The sequence below is a fragment of the Crinia signifera genome, chromosome 2 (assembly GCF_055691185.1).
Source record: "Crinia signifera chromosome 2, ASM5569118v1, whole genome shotgun sequence".
Classification (NCBI taxonomy): Eukaryota; Metazoa; Chordata; class Amphibia; order Anura; family Myobatrachidae; genus Crinia; species Crinia signifera.
In genome coordinates, this window is record NC_139218.1 from 174,114,680 (window position 1) to 174,136,724 (window position 22,045).

Here is a 22,045-nt window from a genome sequence, read left to right on the forward strand (position 1 = left end):
TACATTTCCAGATTTTTCTACTAGACAATCTTTAGATTTGTACCCAGCTTAAAGGTGCCCACACACTAGAATGATTTTTTGCCGATTTACGAGTGGTCGAATGAAAAATTGGCCGGACTTTACAGATAATCTACCGCAAATCGGAAGATATCGATCAGATGCGAGCTTCTGCGGATCTTTTGCTAAATATTCTGATCTTACATGCTGCATGAAAGATCAGAAGATGTAGCAAAAGATCCATAGGAACACACACGGGCTCTTAAGAGAATTTGGTACTTGTTTTCTAGCACGGCGCCACTGATTTTGATTGTATCCATCGGGTCAGAAAAATCAGGTCGATCGCATGCCAACCAAATCGCATGCGATGTGATCGACCCGGTTTTTACATTGGAATGTAAAATGGTCCCTGAGACCCGATTTTACATTGATTTCAATGTAAAAAGCCCCCAAACCCCCCATTTTAATACCAACCCCCCCCCTCATGTTTCAAATGCCCCCCCATTGTTAACACCACCCCACTATTGATGCCAACCCGAAGCGTGGCGAGCGGCGGTGGTATACATCCTACGACCTTTTCATACCCCTACTATCCACGTCGGCGTGGAGTCGATTTTATATAGTGTGGCGAGCGCAGCGAGCCACCGAGCCCGAAGTGTGGCGAGCGCAGGCGGATACCTTCACAGGTATCCGCGTCCCCTCGTGGGCTTCACAGGTATCCGCGTCCCCTCGCGGGGCGCGCTGCGCGCGCCACGCTTCGGGCTCGGTGGCTCGCTGCGCTCGCCACGCTATATAAAGTCAACTCCACGCCGACGTGGATAGTAGGGGTATGAAAAGGTCAGAGGACGCATACCGCCGCCCCTCGTGGGCTCGCTGCGCTCGCTACGCTTCGGGTTGGCGTCAATAGTGGGGTGGCGTTAACAATGGGGGGGTGGGGGCATTAAACATACTTTTTAACCATATTCAATGTGAAATGGGCCATATTGGCCCATTTCACATTGTCACCTATGTAAAATCGTGTTGATCGCATCGCGGGCCATTATAATGGCCCGCGATCAACCCGATTTTCACTTTAAAATAATTTAACATTGTTCCCTATGGGAAAATCGGGTTGATCGCGTCGGTCGCATCACGGCCCCTTATTAGGGTCCATCGCGTTGATTGTATGCCTTAAGTGCCTTAAACCTAAGGCATACAATCAACGAGATGGGCGCCGTGCTAGGAAACAAGTACCGAGAATTCTTTGTTGAAGATGTTCCCATTGCAGAAGCCTCAGTGTGAACACACTTCAGTACAGTCAACTTTGGAGATGCCTTTTTTCTGCATTGTCTCCAAATAATTCTTCCCGCTTCGAATCTAATTGAAGCATTTGATTGTAAATAGACCTTAAAGAAAGTCCCCTTTCATGGTCTATTAAGTTGTACAACAAATAACAGATAGACATATCATCTTAAACACCCTCATTGAGATATAGGTTTCTGCAATCTCTGATGGTTACAACCATTGATCAATGATATACTGTAAGTTTACCCCTGATGAAGTAATTTTATGACAAAACGCGTTGATTTTCTCAGGTGATCTGATTGCCATTAATTGTTCAACTTCTGTTTGGAGGATTAAAACTGATGTTAACAAGCTGACTGTATATTTACTGAGATTTTATTTATTCTTTGTGATCAGATTTTGATAAAATACCATATTTGATAAGATACCATATGTACACCGTTAAGGTTTATAATAGCGCCATCTGAAGCTTTACATATATACATACAGTATATACTTGATAGAAATATATGTCACACTAACATGTTACAGTATGTACTCATCACTTTTCTTGGGCCCATTACGCTCCAATGCTTTTGCAAGTGCTCTGTTGTTACTCCCCTGTGGGTGAGTCTGAGTGCTTTGTGAATAACCCAAAATTCTCAATGTGTGAGTGTGGGACAGTGACACTGACTGAACTAATAAATTACCGTGCAGCTGACTGCAGGCCCCTTCATTGTATCGGGATCTGCTGTTTTTACCTCTGGTGGTGAGTCATATTGCTGCTGCTGACCTTTAGAGAATAAGTTCTAAAAATTGCATGCATATCCACTCCCTGAATATGCCTTTGGTTAAGTGTAATGTGTATGCAGGTGTAGATATAATTTTTTTTACTTATTTATTTAGTTTCTTATGTCGCGCACACATATTCCGTAGCACTTTAAAGAGAATATTTGAACATTCATATCAGGCATGTGCAGCCACCAAAACAGCGAGGCTCCTAGCTAAATGCAGCGGGCTCCCTGCATTACCCATGAGCCTTGCTGTTTGGGGGAATCCTTGCCATCCTCTGACAGTGACGATTCCCCCGGGACGTTGAATAGGGTGAGTGGGCTGCGCTTGGGGTTAATCGGCAAAGGTCGTTTGTTTTCGGTGAACCTCGCTGATCAACCCTGTTGCCGGCTGCATTGAGTATGGCTCTAAAAGGGAGTTAAAACAGGCCCAATCCCAACCCACGATCTTTTATGCAAAGCGTACCATATAATACACATTGGTCCTGATTCTGAGTGGAAATCTGGGCACTTCTCACAGCCCTCTGCATACTGAACTTGTTCCATAGAAACAATCACCAGCTATGCATGCCACAATCGATTAGGGTGGTAACTGGGCTTCTTAAGGTTACCAAAGTCAATATCGGAAAGTGTTTCTACTATAACACTGGGAGTGACTAAAATTGTACATTTTACATCAAATTTTTTGGTACTTGTGTATTATCACGGCGCCCGCAAAATCGGCCGGAAATCGCATGCAAAAATCGGATGCGATTTAGCGGCTGATTTGTGGCCGATTTTCAGCTGATTTTCCGCAATTTTCTGATGATTTGCATGCTATTCCGTCCTTGCACACCCCCACTATCCTAGTCAGGCCAAATCGTGGCGAGCGGATGCAGTACGCGTCATACTGACCTGTTCATACCCTCACTATCCACTTCTGCATGGAGTTCATTTTATAAAGCGTGGCAAGTGCAGCATAAAATGATCCCAAAGCCTGGCGAGGGGACACGGATTACTTGACGTGTATTCCGATCATTTTACGTGGCCCCTCGCAGGGCTCGCCACGCTTCGGGCTCGGTGGCTCGCTGCGCTCCCCATGCTTTATAAAATCAACTCCACGCCGACTTGGATAGTAGGGGTATGAACAGGCCGGGGGGGGGGGCATAACGCGTCCGCTCGCCAAGCTTCGGGCTGACTTGGAAAGTGGTGGTGTGCAAGGATGGAATAGCATGAACATCGTCAGGAGATCGCGGAAAATCGGACGTAAAATCACATCACGGATCTAAACGGCCGCAAATCGGCCGCTAAATCGTATATGATATCGTATGCGATTTAGATTAAATCGGGCGCCGTGATAAGACACAAGTACTTTTTTTATACAGTTTTTAGTCTTCATATAATTAAATCTATAATTATTTGTATTAAATTGAGGGCTACTACCTCCAAATTCTAGAATGTTATTTATTTCCTTTAGTACATATTACTATTAATATGTATTTGTCAACACTGACTTTTTGTTTTTGTTCTTATTAGAAAGCAGTGCTGATGGATCATGGCATTCGTAGATTGACGTTTTTGGTAGCACAGAAGGTACTGTAATCCTTTGAAATTGACATTCTAGATACTGTATGTTACTTGTCTAACCATACTCCTATCATTTTAAATAACTTATGCTTGTTTTGTGTTTTTCATTTAAATAGACTTCTCTTTAATACGTAAATGTTTACAGTACACAATATCAGTATCTTTGTTACTTGACTATACATTTGTTTTATTGGAAAGCATTTTTTACTCAATATTGTTATAGCGCCAGTATAAATTAATAATATTTATAATCAATTAAATTTTCCCTACTTAGTACTGTGAGAAAACAGTTAATCAGACTACCCCTGAATAATTTTAAATTAGAAAGGTTTCCAAACTCAAACCTAAATTGTAATGTAAAAATAAAGTTCTCTGGCATTTTGTGGGCTACATGCAAAAGCAGCCAGTGTTTAATCTGCATGCAAAAATAATACATTATTTTTGCACCCCTTGTATTGCAAGATAGTTTGTTCAGGTTGGGTAAAGGTGCATACACACTGGGCATTTTTGCCCAGCATGTATGCACAGCTATGATGGGGAAAATTGCTAAGTGATTATAAGCTGAGCATTCTTTGCTCGTATAAGCGATTTTCTGCTGGGATGGATGGCTTTCCATAGCGGGACGTTATGGGAAGCCGTCCACACTATCGCTTATCTGCTGGTAATACCAGCAGATGAGCGGTGGCCGGCGATGATGTGGGAGCATGCGTCAGTGCTCACCGCTCACTGCCGGGCCATACACACTGGGCAGCATTTGAGCTGAAAGCAGCTCAAGCGGTAGAAGTGAGCTCAAAATCTCCCAGTGTGTATGAGCCCTAATTCTAAAAGTTTTTTTTTCATGTGTTAAAAATAAAACCCAATCATTTTATAACTTATTAACCTTAAATATATATATATTATACACTATTTTTTTTTGTCTATGGGGCAGATGTACTTAACCTAGGAAAGTTGCAATCAATAAACTTAGAACCAATCTTCTCTTCGCTGTAGTTCACAGCCTGCAACATGGTAGTTAGTAGCTGATTGGCTGTCCACTTAATCTCTCTTCAACGCTTAGTACATAGACCCCTTAGTGTTTGTATAATTTCCCACATCAAAAATATTAGTCAGAAGTTCATTTCAATAATGTTCATTCTAGCACACTGCACTTTTCAAAATCCTGTGTAAATCCGGTTTTAAAAGGGTGAACCCATGTCTATTTATACTGGACTTCTATCTACTATAGGTCCTGACAAGGGTGGAACACGGGCAGGACTTGGGTAATGGGCAGTGTAAACTGGTATGCCGGGTCGTCCAACTTGACTCCTGTTTACAGCAATGGGGACACCCAACGGTACTTATGTAGTATCTGGGCGTCCGATTTTGTGATTGTATGCCTTACCTTAAGGCATACAATCAGATGCGATGCGATGCGATTCGATGCGATTTTGCATAGGATTCAATGTTAAGAAGGTCCTGTTCATTTCCCCACTATCCAAGTGGGCATAGAGTTGATTTTATATAGCGTGGCGAGTGCAGCGAGCCACCGAGCCCGAAGCGTGGCGAGCGAAGCGACGCATATTTCTTAAAAAGTATTCTGTGTCCCCTCGCGGGGCTCGCTACGCTCGCCACGCTTCGGGCTTGGTGGCTTGCTACGCTCGCCACAGGTTTATATCCAACTCCATGCCCACTTGGATAGTGGGGAAAGGAAAAGGACCCCTTTTTCCCATTGAATTCTATGTTAAAATGGACTCAGACCATTTTAACATTGAATCCTATGGAAAAATCTTGACCATCGCATCGCATACGATTTGGTCGCATGCGATGCGATCCGATTTCTAAATCGGACGCCCAGATACTACATAAGTACCCACCCAAGCTCCGGACTGCAGCTTCCTTCGTTTAGTATGGAGGTTGGGTGGGGGGCGCACACAGCCTCTCCTGCTGTATTGTGCAGACAGTGGTGGAAGCAGGGAGGAGGTGAATGTGAGGCATCATTCACCTCATGGATGGGGGTTAGGGGTGGGGTACATGGAGGCTGGGGGCAGCCCAGCAGCTTACCTTGATGCTGGACTTGACCCCAGAGTTGCGGTCCGGAGCCCAGGTGCAGAAATTGGCTGTCCCGGTACTTTGAGATGATGTCATCTCCAAGCGTTGCCCCCGTTTACACTGCGGGTCGGCACCGCAGTGTAAACGGAACAAATCCCGGATCCGTGACTTTGGTGTAAAGGGGGAATTAGTTATGCATGTAGAGCACAGCTGAGGAGGGGATTGTATTTCAAATACATTGAATGTTTTTTGCTGATAATTATTAATGGCTATAGTAAGTTTTTGTCCTAGTTTCATGTTTATTTTCTTTCTTTTTTTACTTCCATATGTTAATTCCAGGATTTCAGAAAACAAATTAACTGTGAAGTAGACCAACGATTTCATGTGAGTATTCTAAATAAGGAATTTAAACAATTAACAGTGAATAATATGACTTTAATTACACATGTTTGTTGATCTTTTCAAATTAAACATTAGTTGTGGTTAATGTGTGATATCGGTACATTATTATTTATCGTTAACACAAAACATATACAGGTAAAGGTGCCCATACATGGTACAATTATTGTATACAATATTGCATCTGACCGCATTGCATACATTTTGCAATGCAATGAGATGAGATCTAGTACCAAAAGTATGTGCAGCACATATACTAGATACTAGATCTCATCGCAAAACCGGGATGAGATGCGATATTGTATACAATATTGTTTACACTAATTATAAAGTGTATGGGGCACCTTTAGCAGATTACTGTATGAACTGTACCATATGGGTGTTAAAATCCTAAATCGGGGTATTGAGGTACCTCACATTCAGCATTAGAAGCCAATATAATTTCCAGGGAGCCACCAATAATAAAACACATCAATGATTTCAAGTTACTGTAGTAAATGCTGTACTATCAGACAGTTTACAAGGCTTAATCACTATACACTGGTCACACCAAAATAGTTCTCCTAGTATTGTATGTAGAAATCCATATACAGATAACACTGATATTATTCCTAGTCATAGACACGCTGATCACAATGCACAGGACACACTGACCATACATACCTTGTATACATGGTTCTCTCTGTACACATGGAGAATAGAGGCTAAAATGCATACTGTACTATCATTTTACTTGCAGAAGTCTTGAGCTGTAGTTGGCTTGTCGGTTTCAATAGTTAGTCACAGAGTTGGTAGCAAATAGTGATGCACAAAGACATGGTATGCATGGGTCGGGGGAAGGGACATTGTGCAGTAGGTACAAAGTATATGTAGCTGCTGCTTGAGGCACTATCAGGCATGGAGAAAATGCATTAAAGTTTACCCTTTTTTGTATTCCATTCCTTCCAGCTATTACAGGATTGATTTCTTAAGTTCCAGGTGGAGATGTGCTAATCCTTGGAATGCGATACAGGGGAGAGAGATAAAGTACCAGGCAATACGTTTCTAGCTACAGTGTTACAGGCTATGGGGCAGATGTATTAAGAATGGCGAAGAGATAAAGTGGAAGGAGATCAGCCAATCAGTTGGGAGTTGATTGGCTGCTGCATCATCTCCTTCTACTTTATCTCCACTTTATCTCTTTGCCAGGCTTAATACATCTGCCCCATGTTTGAAAAATGTCAGGAGCTGATTGTTTCGTACTGTATTCCTCTCCAAGACTCTACATCTGCTCCCATGTGTGTGTCTGTGTAGGTTAGCCTTAAGCTGTGTACACATGGTGCAATATATTGCTCAATGTCCAGTTTTCATCAGTGACCAGAGATTGCTGATGAACAGAAGACTCTGCTGGGGGGAGCGACCACATTGACAGCAATATTGCACCATGTGTACACAGCTTTAAGCTGTGTACACATGGTCCAATATGGTTGCTTAACAACTTTGGCTTAATATATCTCAGCGATATATTGCTCAGCCACCATATTGCTCAGTGTATTGCTCAGATTTTTGCTGAAAATTGCAAGCAATTCTGTCTCATATTGGGGGAGATTCTCTAAGCTAAAAATGCGGTAAAAACCCAGCCCCCGCCGGGTCACCGCGGCGGGGGGCATCGCCAGAAAAATCTGGCGATGCCCCATAGAAGCCAATGGGCTTCTACCGCATCCCACCGCTGCCCCGCAACGACCACCCGCCGCCCCGCACGGACACCCGCCGCCCCGCATCAACCCCTCCATCCTCACCTGTGTCCGGGCACCACAGAGCTGTGCTGCCCGGACCTGTGACCTCCTCCCTGCACTGATCCTCTTCCTGGTGCAGGGAGGAGGAGAGCCTGGCGCAGCAGCAGCGCCAGGTGTGTAAGGGAGGGGGGAGCCGCCAGGACCTACTGGGACCCAGCGACTCTCAGCGCAAAGGACAGCTCTTAACGCAAGAGCTGTCCTTTGCTATAATTATCGCATATGTTAGAACATATGAGATAATTATAATTGCGAAGGGGGGCGGAGATTCTTAGAGAATCTCCCCCTTTGTTTCTACCTCATTTTGACTTGAAATCGCTGGTCGCTGGTGCTCAGTGAATTGTGCACTAGCAACCAGCAATTTTTAGCCGTAATTGCACCAGCGACCATAAAGGGCTGGCTGCGGGAGAGTGCTCCTTGCGATTTATCTCTAACACAAAAAAACACTGGAGATATGGTCACTCAGAGACCATTTAGCCAGCGATAATGTTTAAATCACCACGTGTGTACAGGGCTTAGGATCGCAGATATGAAAGTGGTGAGGTCACGGAGGACCTTTTCCTTTAAACTAACTGGCACAGAAATTTCATTTTCAGATCTCAAAACAGGAGAAATTCAGACAAAATAAAAACTCCATTTTAGTTTTAAGGGATTCCAGCAATACTTGCAAGGCTTGCAGGTTTGTCCAGGCATAGGACAAAATCATCTTTTGATAATGATCTTAAAATTAGGCAGTTTAATTTAAAATAAATTGATAAAGCAAATCGGAGTAGAGATACTGTAAGGCCTTAATGATTAAAACCTGATAAGCATAGCTGTTAAATCTACTGGATGGATATCCTTCTCCTCCAGGCTACAATGAGCCATTACTGCAGCATCACATGTTAACATTTTAATGAAGTTATTTTCTAGAAATTACGCTGCTACTAGGGGCAGATATCACAATCAAAAACATCTCATTGCTTTTCAACATGAAAAAACAACAACTTTGCTTCCTATAAATGCAAATTATGCCCCTGCTGCGATCAAATAAGCCAACCATCATCAAGACAATCAAAATAATTTCCCTAAATTAGCCAATCAAGACACCCTGCATATTAGAGAATGTGAAAACATGCAACACAAATCATCATAGCTGATTATTATACTAATAATCATGTTGAAAACCTAATGAGATGAGAAAATGGAAGTTAGCTGGAGCAAGGCTTTTCCACCTAAACATGCTGGGAAATAATTATGTTGACTGTAATTAACACATAAAAAACACAAAGTCCTGAAAAGTTACAAGAAACTCTCAAAGTAATGGTGGCCCTACACTGAGAGCCAATATTTTCATTACATACAGTGCTGCGTAGCATGTAAAGGGGGATAATCTTTCCATATGGAAACAAACTAGTTAATAAAAAGCATTTTTATATACATACAAAGTGCTGCTTTCGTACAGTGGCCCTTATTCTGGTTGGTGCGGTCGAGCCGCATATGCGGCTCCGACCGCACCAGACGAATCCCCGCCCACCCTACGGATCGCCACGGCCGTCCGTACACGGACGGCTGGCGATCCGCATAAAAATGGTGGAGGCTACGCCTCCACCATGGTGGGAGCTGCCCCCTGCATTCGATGGTCGTCGACCATCGAAGGCAGGTCCGCACGCCGCGGCAATCGTCCGTGTGGTAGCTTGTATGGGGGCTGAAAGCTGACATCCGGCGACGTCAGCTTTCCGCCCCCATGAGTTGCGTCATGGCCTCATTACCATGCGTACGCCCCGCGTTTGCATGGGAACGCCCATGAAACGCGGGGCGTACACATAGGGAAATGAGGGCATGATGCCTCTCACGCCCCTATACGCCCCCTTTGCGGCGGACGAAATACGTCTGCGGCGAAGGGGGCTGCACATGCGCAGATTGACCTCTGCGCATGTGCAGTGTAAAAACATCGGCGGTACGGCCGCACGCGGGCCGTACCGCACGAACAAGAATAAGGGCCAGTGTACCACAAAATTTCCTTGTAAATGTCATTGTAACAATCAGTGATCACCGATTACAGAGATGGGATCTTATCCGGGAATATGTCACACATACTGGTTATAATGGCATCTTGTATAATTAAAATGTTTTGTAAAGATACTACATACCAGATTTTATGTTAGTAAATGTGTGACAACAAATTAACTTTGTTTAGAAAATAGGAGATAAAGTTGTTCTTCCAAAATCAAACACAGATCAATTTGAAATACAATTGTAAAGTGCAACAGAATATTTATACTAGTAACCAGGATCAGTAGCGCACGCAGGGGGGGGGGGGGTTTCTGAGTACCCAGAAACATGTCTGAAAGCTGAGGGTCCCCTCTTTCCAAGGGTACAAGAATTTTAAAAATCGGCCCTGGGGAACCGGAGATATCTGACTTCAAAACAGTGGACCCCATCAAAGCCTGTTAATATTTCAGTTTCTGTCTGACTTAGAGTTTTTCTGAGGGTATATTCCAAAAGCTGGGACTCTCCCCCTTTGAGGGACACTAGAAGCTGGTCTCTACTGTGTTCAGAACCAGAGATACAGTATCATCCTTCCAGCAGCTGGTTACTGCTCCAGCTCCACACTCCTGGTATGTAGTTTTATATTACTCGTTGGCAGATTGCTCTGCCTCCTGAACTCTGATCCCCTAGTCCCCAATACCATTTGGTAGGTGGGATTCCATTAAAAGCTAAGAAATCTAGTTCCGGGAACTGGAGATATCTGCAGTCAAGCAAGCTGTCCTCCCACCAGAAAATTAGGAATAATAAGCCTACTCCACTATACACCCCTCCTCTGAGTATTAACCATCCTCTACCACCCTGGAAGTTATGTATTGGGACCCCTTCATTTAGCCCAATGCCCCCTTCTCCCACCCATCTCCCACCATCTGTACAGTAAAGGGGTAATTAGTGGAAATTACTGAGCCCTACATGCTGATCGGTTGATAAAATACCCCCTACCACCCGCGGGACATCAAAGCTTCTGCTCATAGCACCCCCAACCCCTACCGCTGGAGGATAGGTAGTGGCCCCAATACATTGCTATGCCCAGGGGTCTACTTTGCTGTTATGTATATATATTTATATATATATATATATATATATATATATATTTATTATTATTATTATTTATATACATTTGGTCTATCTATAATACTTTAACTGACCCGGCATATACTGGGTCACTTAAGTGTCCATCTCCGTGCTTTGCTCTGCCCCTCTGGAAACCCCCTTCTGAAAATCCTGCGTTTGCCCCTGAGGTTTAGGCCATCTCCATCCACTGCTGTTGTATACAACAGTGGTCTTCAGCCGTGGTCCTCAAGGTATACCAACAGTCCAGGTTTATGGCTATCCCTGCTTATTCACAGATGTACAGTAATAATCAAGCTGACTTTGGTACAAATTAGGACACCTGTGCCTAATCATGACTTGTGGACCGTGGTTGAGGAACACTGGTATACAATACTGTGGTTTTCATCAGCAGAGCACTGACCACCTAGTGGTTAAACTGTTTATTGCATGACACAGATTCTTTTGTGTCTTAGCAGGCCGCTTCAGCCTCAAGTTTCACATGCCATGACTGTCATGCTTAGTGTTTTTTGTTAGACTTGCTGTAGGGTCTGGGTAGCATAGTGACAAAGGAATGGTAACTGTAATCTTGCTGGGAAAATGTAGCTCTTACGCGTATGCTAAAGTAATTAGCATCACACAATACCTTAAGAAGTTGACATAACCCAGTACAGGAGTGAGAAATCTAACACAGTAAGTTGTTTTTAACAAGAATACCACAAGGTGTGAACTTTAGCATCCTTACCGTGCAAGTCACTGCCCACTGACTGGGTCTCTTTACTAAGTGAGGGCAATAAAATGAGAAAATTCTCAGGGAAGAATATAACATCTTGATCTGAAGGATTAACCAGGAGACTGGAATGGAGCTGGAAGAAGCTAATGCTGAAGAAATACTTGATCCAGAGAATTAACCGAGACTGGACCAGAGCTGGAAGTATATAATGCTTGATGGTAGTCTGTGAGCACTACGCAGAACTGGCTTAAGGTTCTCAGGCTGTAGCGCCCACCCACCAAACCGAGAGGAGGAATCCGGGAACACAAGCAGACAGTTAAGCACTGCAGCCGGACTATGACCGTGACAAAGATGCCTTGTTTGACATAACTATGGTCTCAGTGTGTGTGAGTACACAACTGTATGTACTGTACACATATTTTTACATTGGTAATTATGATCAGTGTGGGTTCCAGCCACTCTAGACCTCTACTGAACTACCCCCTCCCCCCCATTATACATTGATTATAATTGTCCTTACCTACATGCTTTTTGACAGGCCTTCCATGCTTGTTGCCAGGGCTTACATGCTCATTGCCAGGGGTTATGCGCTCCTTGCCCGGGGTTACATATGCCCATTGCGGGTGGCTTAATGCTATGCCAAGGTGGGCTCAGAGCGCACCAGCACTTCCAGAATCCACATTTCCAGGTAGAGAGTCCCCCACTCCAGGACCCAGTGCTCCAGGCTGGATCTTGATCACCCTATTGGTTGATTAGGCCCTGATTAGGGAGGCCAATCCCGGGATCGGGATCGGCGGAATCCCGGGATTTGGGCCTAAATTCACTGGGATTTAAATCCCAGGATTGGCTCATCCAATCCCGGGATTTCGGGATTGCTTACCACACAGTCTTTTTCAGGGTTGGTTTTTCTTTAAATGCCGGGCAGTGCTGAGTAGCAGACGTTGCCCGGCTGCCCCTTTTCTGTGCGCAGCCCAACATACGTATTCACCCACTGGGTCTCATGCAGACGTTTCCCGGCTGCCCTTTGTGTGCTGCCCTGTCGGCTACGCTACGCATCCCGACAGCTCGTCTACCAGCTAGGTCTCTTGCGTGCAGCACTAAGTCTCTCCAGCCAGGAAGAAGCCAGCCCAAGACAAATGGCTAGGTAACAACCAGTCGCACCCGCCCGCCTGTTCACCATGCCGGGTCTCCAGCCAGCAGCTAGACACCTGCCAGCAAACACACAGAGAGGTTGGTAGGAGGGAGAGAGGAGACAGATATAGAGAGAGGACTGACAGGGGAGAGAGAGAGATAGAAGGACTGTGGAGGAGAGAAAGAGTATATAAGGACTGAGGGACAGGGGGTAGAGCTAAGGAGGAAGATGCAGTGCTGCTAAAGAGCCCTGCTGCTACCTGCTTTTTCACCATTAAATCAATCCCGGGATTCCAGGGATTGAGCATTTTTCAATCCCGAATCCCGGGATTGAAAAAATGGCCCGGGATTGGCATCCCTAGCCCTGATGATGGTGCTGCACTCTGCATGCTTTCTGCCCCTAGCAGGGTGTGTTGTGGCATGGCCCATGGTGCAAAGCTGTTATGGGTCAAGGGTGCAGATGGAGGGGAAGGAGGAGGATAGGAGGAGAGAGAGAGGACTACTTTGTCTTTTCTCTTTACCTGCTGCCTCGTGTCCTGACCATCCCTCCCATGCTTACTTCTTGCCTCAGGTCTCCTTACCTGCACCTCATGTCACCTGTCTGTCTCTCCCTCCCTCTAGATTGTAAGCTCCTTAGAGCAGGGCCCTCCTCCCTCCTGTTCTCACAGCACTCTTCTTGTATTTTAACTACAGCTCTCTTACGCATCTACAATCTATACCTGCATCTATTCTCATTCAATTCCTATATCTCAGCTGTATTGTGTACTAAGAATTGTCTTTAATTGTGTTATGTCTAGTTCTGTGTACCCTGTACTGTGCCTTTGTGTTCTATATGTACAGTACTGGCTGGTGCAATCACCATGTTGCGCCGCTGATTGGCTGCCTGGGTGCGGCACAGCTCAGTAATTATATGTTCCCCATGTCTGTTTCCCTCATTAGAGTACATCTAGTATATATATCAGTACTGTTACTGGCTACCTAGCTGGCTGTGCAATCACCATGTGGCGCAGCTGAATGGCTGCCTGGGTACTGCACAGCTCGGTAAATATGTTCCCCATGTTCGTGTCCCTTATTAGAATGCGCCTTGTGCATATCTGTATGTGTGATGTATAACTGTACTTCCATTGTTGTCTGTTCCTTGTACTGATAACCCTTTGTATTGCAGTATGTGCATTGTTATTTTTAATGTCTGTAAAGCGCCTTGAGTCCTGTTGGAGAAAGTGCGATATATAAATAAAACTTACTTACTTGCTTACTTAGAAGAGACAAAGCAAGTTTAGGGATTAGGGGGTGGGTGCATTACAATAGATGAAGTGCAGCAGCACATACTCTGTTTTCCTCCAATGCCTCATGAAACCCTTTACAACTACTAAAGGACAAGCAGCAGCTGGGTGACTGATAATTCACATGATTAACACTGGCCAATGCTCTCATGATAAGACAAATGAACTTTTATTACTTTAATAAAGGTGAAAACCTTTCTGATAAGGAATTGGATCTTCATCTAAATAATAACATTCAATTATACTGATGATATGCCTTCATAATGTGCAGTATACCTATTACAGGATGTGTTACCTTCTATAAGAAGTCATGCTAGAGTGACTTTTAATACCCTCATTGTCTGTGGATCCTTTGTTTCTAAAACATAAATTATTTCATCATATTGCTACTGTTTTGTTGGAACAACATGACTACTGTAGGTTGAACTAGATGGACACAAGTCTTTATTCAGCCCTACCTAATATGTAACTATGTAACCTTTATTAATATTTACTTTTTTTTTTGTAGCATATGAATTCATAATTATTATATATTGTGTTTTTATACAATGCAATATATATCTACTGCTTACTTTTATTTAACGTGCAATGCTATTCTATGAAAAAAAATAACAACATCTTTTCTCTTTTATAGAGAGAATTCCCAAAGTTTTTTACTTTCCGCGCAAGAAATAAGGTGAAGTCCACCATTACAATTATATTGTGTGTGCAATGTGAAAGACAAATAAGTGCTTTTTGGTGGGTACGCCCCCCCCCCCCCTCCCTCTCCCCGTGCAAGCGCCACAGAGCCTATGCAAGTCTTAGAAGGTGCCTTGCACATGTGCATAGCCGAATATGCACATGCGCAGTGCTTCAACATCGGTCCCTAGTGCGAACACGTCGTGGACCAAATCGATTAGAATGAGGGCCTATATGTAATCCCTCTGACAATGGAGGTTATTCAGACCAGATTTCTGGGCTGCTAAAAAGCAGAGCCCTGTGATCAGATAGCCGCTGTTTCGCCAGTGAAAACCCACCCCATGCAAGGCTGCGAATAGGCTGTAAAAAAAAATTATTGTAGAAAGGCCCTGCACATATGCACTACAAATGGTGTGTATGCACAGTCAATCGATAATCGAATGGCCTGCTAATTCTTAGCAGTCTAATAAACCCCAGTGTCTCCACAAGTGGCAGACAAGATTCCTGTGCATCTTCATTTTCAGTTCTAACTGAATGGAGCCTGTATTTTATCAGCATGTTTATTCATCTGAATTTGTAGGCATACCGTGTGTGTGTTTTTAGCTGCTAAAATAAAACATTTATTACACCAGGAAGATCCCCTTGCTTATCTTAATACAGAAATATTGTGCTCATGAGGATTGTGTAACTAAAAGGGGAAGCTGGAGACACTGGAAGTCTTGGCGTTATGTTCAAGATTTAAAAGCTTTTTGCAAATACAGTTTAAAGGGAAGAATGTGGACTCTCAAAGGAGCAGCATTTTTGTTTTGCATTTGTCTTTATATCTGTTTACCTTTCACAATATAAAAAACCCTAGCTACAAATTCTTTAACAGTGAATATTGTCAGTGTGCCAGTTGATTCTGATATAGCAATGATTTCAGTAGAGCTTCGCTACTGTACCAGATAGAGAAAAGTCACTGGTGTCCCGCCTCACCTGGATTGATTCATTTCTAAAAAAATATCCATTGTGACACAAGATATGCAGAATGAGAAGACAAATAGGGTGCATTTCATAAGTAAAGTAGCTTGCAATTTATTTATAAATGGTTGCTGTTAAAGAATTTATTGTTTCCCGCAGGACTTAAGCAAAAGCAACATTAACTTAAGAACAAGAAAACCAAAGCCTTAAGATATAAGCATTTACAGTATCTTAAAAGGTGTTTTAATTAAATGAGCACCATGTAGTCCCAAATAGTTATTTGTTGACATACAGCCATCAGGCTGCATTTCTGAATAAAGCTTGAATGGGCAGAAATGGAGATTATCCAATAATATCTCCAGATATGCAGCATACTGTTTGGAAACATTCAGATCTGTACCAGACAGCCTGCATGCGAGACCGCAGTTAAATAGATGATGAGCAACTTGCCATTCCGAATACTTTCAGCTAACACACGGATCCTAGTCTCCACCTTGAGGAATGCTTTAAGCAATCACCTCTTCTTCTATACATGTCTGTATTGTGTTATAAAAATGATTCATTCTTTTGTCACAATATTTCCCCACAAACATGCTTATAATGTTGTATGTTTTTATTTTTTTCCCCAAAGTTTGTAGAAGACCGAATTTATAGACACTTGGAACCCGCTCTTGCCTTCCAGTTAGAGCTGAACCGTATGAGGAACTTTGATTTAACAGCAATTCCATGTGCTAACCATAAAATGCATCTGTATTTGGGAGCTGCGAAGGTGGAAGAAGGAACTGAAGTTACAGATTATAGGTTCTTTGTCCGTGCAATTATCAGACATTCTGATCTAGTTACTAAGGTAAATGTGCGAACATGCCGCTACTACAATTAAGTTCCTTATCTGTATTTTAGTTGCAACTTCAGAATCATGCAAGCATAATGGGGGGGTATTCAATCAAGTCCTGTTGTTTTGGCTAGCTTGGAAAAACTGACGTTAGTATTCAGTTGCATTTGGTTTTGGCTGGTTTATATTCATTTTTCGCCAATGTAGTTTCACTTTTTTTTAAAGTCGAAACTGCAGATGAAAAATGGCAAAAAACAGTCAAAGACATCCGCAATTTTGACGAAAACACCTGGATCTCGATCCACGTGCTTCATAAACATGCCATATTTTTCCACTAGTCACTAGTTGAATAGATCGAATGTAAATTCCAGCTATAAACAGCGAAAAGTGCCATTTTTTTGTCTAGACTTACAGTAAAAAATGGCAACTACAGTAATTCAATGCCCCCAAAAATATTTTACATAAATTATGCAGCAATTGTATAGGCAGAAATTGTCATCAGTTCATAAACAGCACTGTCAAACATAGAAATGTACTGTATTTTAAAGATATGTGTAACTCACAATAAATTGCATTCAAGAGGGATGTACTGGTCCTGTGTCTGTTAGACCATAATTTACTGCTTGTGCATTTGAATAACCCTGATCCACTTGTAGAAGCGAAAGGAGCCGCAGTATTCTCAAAAATGTAGAGCTCAATATATTGGTATTTGTGCATGTGCACATTGTGACCACTTTTGTGTGATGTGCAGATTTCCATTTTGCTAATTCATATGTACCGAATTATAAATCACCCCCTTAAAGTCATATTCTTCTATGTATCCTTGAAAAGCACTACTGTAAATAGTGTGTTAGCATACTCAGTATCTTGTTTCTTTTTGGCTCTATATGACAGGAAGCTTCTTTTGAGTACCTTCAGAATGAAGGTGAGCGCCTCTTGTTAGAAGCTATGGATGAACTGGAAGTAGCCTTTAACAACACCAATGTGCGCACTGACTGTAACCATATATTTTTAAACTTTGTACCAACTGTTATCATGGATCCTTCAAAGGTATGTCTTAAAGTGTGTTTTCCTCATTTATAACATTTGTGAAGTGCATTGTGGAATGAAAGCATATTCATTATTACCCCCCCCCCCCCCCCCATGCTGAGGGGTGGCTTAGGTACTCATTTAGAGAGGGGCAGAAGATTGCTTGATGAGGCTTGAATTTGTGTTTCATATGGGGAGGGGCGATAAGTGCACATAAGGAGGCAGATGCACTCATGGGGTGGGGGTCATTGGCACGCTTAGTAAGTACAGGGGCAGAGTTACATATGTAGTGATTAGAGGATTCATGCACATGTGGAGGCAGGGGGCAGAGACACATATGGAATAGATTTTCCTATGTTACTAATGAATCTTGAAGGTGCAAGAGGAGCATTAGGGAAAGCTGGGGAATGTAAACATATGTGAATCTTTAGCTGTGATGATTTTCTGAAGTCTGAATTCTATTCTATAAGAGCACAACTACTGTAATAATACTCTTGGCCATTGTGTGCAGTGTAGAGCACTACCATAATTCTCTGAATGAAATTGTCACACATACTTAAAGTCATCACTGTAGGCTCCCTTTTGTCATAGTTTAATGTTTCATTTACCTATACCTTCCTTGACAAACACTCTATAAAATGGTAACACTGCATCAAAATCCACATAGGGCAGTATTCAATGAGAAAGTTTTCCGTGCATGGAGAGCGTTTTATTTAGCTCTCCATGTACTCTCCGTGTTTTAGCGGAGATTCTCCCTGTTCCGGAGCCTCCTGCTCCCACTATTCAATGTATTTAAGACTCGCCGCCACTCGCGGCGAGTCTTAACCCCTGCAGCGGACGAGCGTCTGCGGCAGGGAGCTTTCAGGGAGCCGGGGGACGGAAGCAGCCAGAGAGATTAAAGTCTCCCTGGCTGCTCCAGAGGAATGTGGAGGGTAGGGAGGCTCCCTTGGACACAGGCTTCCCCCCCCCCCCCTATAGCCAGCGGGGGACCCAGTATTCACTGCACCCGATCGTGCATATTAACGATCGGGTGCAGTGAATATATGAATATCTAATGAGCAGCTCGAGCGCTCCGGCCCCCTGCTGGCTGCACTGTGTAAAAAAAAAAAAATATATATTTTTTTTTAAATTAAATATATATTCATGTGCTATAAGCACATGAATAAAAATAACATGCCCCTTCACAGAAAAAAAACCCAGATTTTTTGACACCAAAATTAAAAAAAAAAACCTTTTAGTTTAAAAGTTCACATTCCAGATCTCCATAAAAAGATGGAGAATTTCTACACTGAGAGAGACACGGAGAAAATCACTTAGAAAGACGGAGAATATTTCACATTGACACAAACAAAGATTATTGGAAATGATCTGCGCTCACACGGACCAGCTGCTGGAGATCACACAAGAAAAGGGCTACCAAACCCAAAAACACATGTATACAACGAAGGAAGTGGATCCCTTCAGCGCTGTTCACAGGATTCTTTCTGAAATATTTTTTCAATAAGCCATTCACATCCAAGGTACTCAGGCCACCAGGAAAAGAAAGAGAAATCTCTTGGTTACCATCAGCATATAATATACTCCAACTAGATGGTCAAACACCACTGACACTCACCCAGACTAGCTAGGAGAGGTTCACTTCAAGGTTTCTTTCTACACGATCACCAAAATATACACTTTTGGAACTGGACTCACCTAGGGCAAATGCCCTATATGTATCCAAAGGTTTCTTTTGTTGAGAAGAAGTAGACTCTGGGACACTTGCAAGCTTTTCCAAGTAAAAAGTTCACACTTTAATAGTAAAACAGGACACTCCACATCTTCAAACACAGCCTCTTCCTAAAACCCTCACCCGGAATGGGGGCTAGTCAGGGGCGGCAGGTCCACGGATGTTAAAAAGACAGAAGATTGGGGTCCAGCATAAAATCCATCAAACACACCAACGCGTTTCAAACACAGTTTGTTCTTCCTCAGGGTGTAACATTAAAATGATCACGGGGGGGTTTAAATACCCTAAAGCCTCCCGGTCATGTCTAAAACCCGGCTAAAACAACCACAGAGTCCCTACATCATCCTTACCTAATTCCATACAAAAATCATCCTACACGCTAAAAATACATTAATAAATCATCCCCAACATTAATAGTGGCTTGCATCAATAAATAAATACATACAGAAATTCATTGCGAGTTTTTAAATCACAAAATCCAGAGTTTAGTCCATGATTTTCTTTATCTCCTATTGCGCGGCGTCCATCTCCCGCACTTCCGCTTCCGGGGACGGTCGTCACATCCGTCCTGTGTAACGCATATGCGTGTCAGGACTGACTACTGACACTTCCGGATTGCGCTGTATTCCAGAGTCTCCTGCTGCCGATGGAACGCAAGCAGCTTGATCTCCTAGATACCGTGTCAACTTCCGCTATCACGGAGCTGGGGATTCTCTTATTTGTACAAGTCCCATATTCAGGGGTCACCACACCATACCACCGTACATAGAGAAAAAATATAAAAGAGAGTAATTAGACACTTAAATGGAGGACACCAGGATAATATAAAATTACGTGAGAAAACATTTATGTGAGAAAACATTTTAACTCAAAATCGGCGTTTAAGCCGCGGGGGACCAGAGTTTTCATATTATAAATCAGGCGCATTTCCATTTGTGAAAGTCTGACATCCCTGTCATCCTTTCTCCAGTTTGCATTAATGACCCTAATTCCACAGAAAGCTTTTATATGGCTGGGGTCATTCCCATGATGCGTTTTAAAATGCTGTGACACATTATGCGTCTCCACCCCTTTTCTAATGTTCCTCACATGTTCAGCAAGCCGTATTTTTAGGGCTCTAGAAGTCTTTCCTATGTATTGTTTATCACAGGAACAACTTAGCATGTAGATACAATATTTCGAATCACATGTGATAAAATCTTTTATCAAAAAACTTTCTCCCGTCTGATTTGATTTGTACTCAGAGATCTTACTACTACTGGATTTACACACTTTACAGATGCTGCAGGTGCCACATCTGAAGAAACCTTTAGATTTGATATTATTCCCGTTTTTTGGTACATTTATGGCACTTCTCACTACCATATTCTTAATATTATCAGCCCTCCTGTATATAAATTTGGGCATAGGTCCTACATGTTTCTCCAACAGCGGGTCGCTTTTAAGTATACCCCAGTGTTTCTTAATTATTTGCTCGATTTGCTTGTGTTGGGAGTTAAATTTTGTGATGAAAGGTACTCCCATTAGTTTCTCCTTTTTCTTCTTTGGTCCCTTCTTAATAGCCTCCAATCTATCCAGTTGGGCCCCTTCCCTCAGAGCATTTCCCACCTTATCTGGATCATATCCTTTTGCTATGAACTGTGATTTCAAGATATTCGCTTGTTCTTCATATGTCTCCAGATCTGTACAGTTCCTCCTGACTCTGTAGAACTGACTCTTCGGGACACTCTTTTTCCAGTTCTCATGGTGGTTGCTTCCAAAGGGGATAAAGGAGTTACAGTCGGTGCTCTTCACATAGTTCTTAGTTTTCACAATGTTATTATCTACGTATATGGATAAATCCAAAAAATGCACCTCTTGTTTGCTCCTATCGAAGGTCAGGACAATGGATGAGGTGTTATCATTAAGATGCTGTGAAAATGCATCCAATGAATCCTCGTCACCCCTCCACACGAACAAAATATCGTCAATGTACCGGGACCAGGACACCAGGCTGGCACCGTATGGGTGACCACCCCACACGGAGGTGGCCTCCCACCACGCCATAAATAAATTGGCATAGCTCGGTGCCAGCCTGGTGCCCATAGCGGTCCCGGTCAATTGCAGATAATAAGACCCCTCGTACCAAAAATAATTGTTGGTTAAAATCAAGGATATCCCCTCCAAAATAAAACTCTTCAAATCCGGGGGTGTCATGTTCAAATCCAAAAAATACTCAACCGCTCTCAGACCTAGATCATGTCCAATGATTGTGTATAAGGAGGTCACATCCGCTGTGACCAGGAAATTGCCCTCCTCCCATGCTGTTTCCTGTATGATCTGAAGGACAGAGATGGTGTCCTTTAGAAACGAGGGCACTTTTTGTACCAAGGGTTGGAGTAGCGAGTCCAGGTAATGGGATAGATTAGATAGTATGGACCCTGTCCCTGCCACAATTGGGCGTCCTGGCGGATTCTCCTTGCACTTGTGGATCTTGGGTAGCACATAGATCACCGGCACTGAGGGTGAAGTGACAGCAATATATTCTTTGATGTCCTTGGTGATCACATTTTTCTTATGATAGGTATCCAAAAAGATTTCTAGTTTGGTTTTAATCTTATCTGTGGGATTACCTCGTAGTTTCTTATATGTGCGGGCGTCTGACAATTGTCGGCTGATTTCTTCCTGGTATTTACTGGTGTCCATAATCACTATACTGCCCCCTTTGTCAGCGGGTTTTATAGTGATTAGTTTATTATCTTCTAGACTTTTCACAGCTTCCCTTTCTTTTTTAGTG

General features: G+C 43.0%; 1 protein-coding gene across 1 annotated transcript in view; it reads left to right on the forward strand.

The window, feature by feature from the left end:
• The window catches only part of ACACA (acetyl-CoA carboxylase alpha), a 551,747-nt gene that overhangs the window by 222,766 nt on the left and 306,936 nt on the right, over window positions 1–22,045 (forward strand). Inside the window, exons 22-26 of the mRNA XM_083173207.1 lie at window positions 3,567–3,623; window positions 5,985–6,029; window positions 14,676–14,717; window positions 16,311–16,526; window positions 17,406–17,561. Coding sequence (XP_083029333.1) covers window positions 3,567–3,623; window positions 5,985–6,029; window positions 14,676–14,717; window positions 16,311–16,526; window positions 17,406–17,561 — 516 coding nt within the window. The remainder of the gene's footprint in view (window positions 1–3,566; window positions 3,624–5,984; window positions 6,030–14,675; window positions 14,718–16,310; window positions 16,527–17,405; window positions 17,562–22,045) is intronic.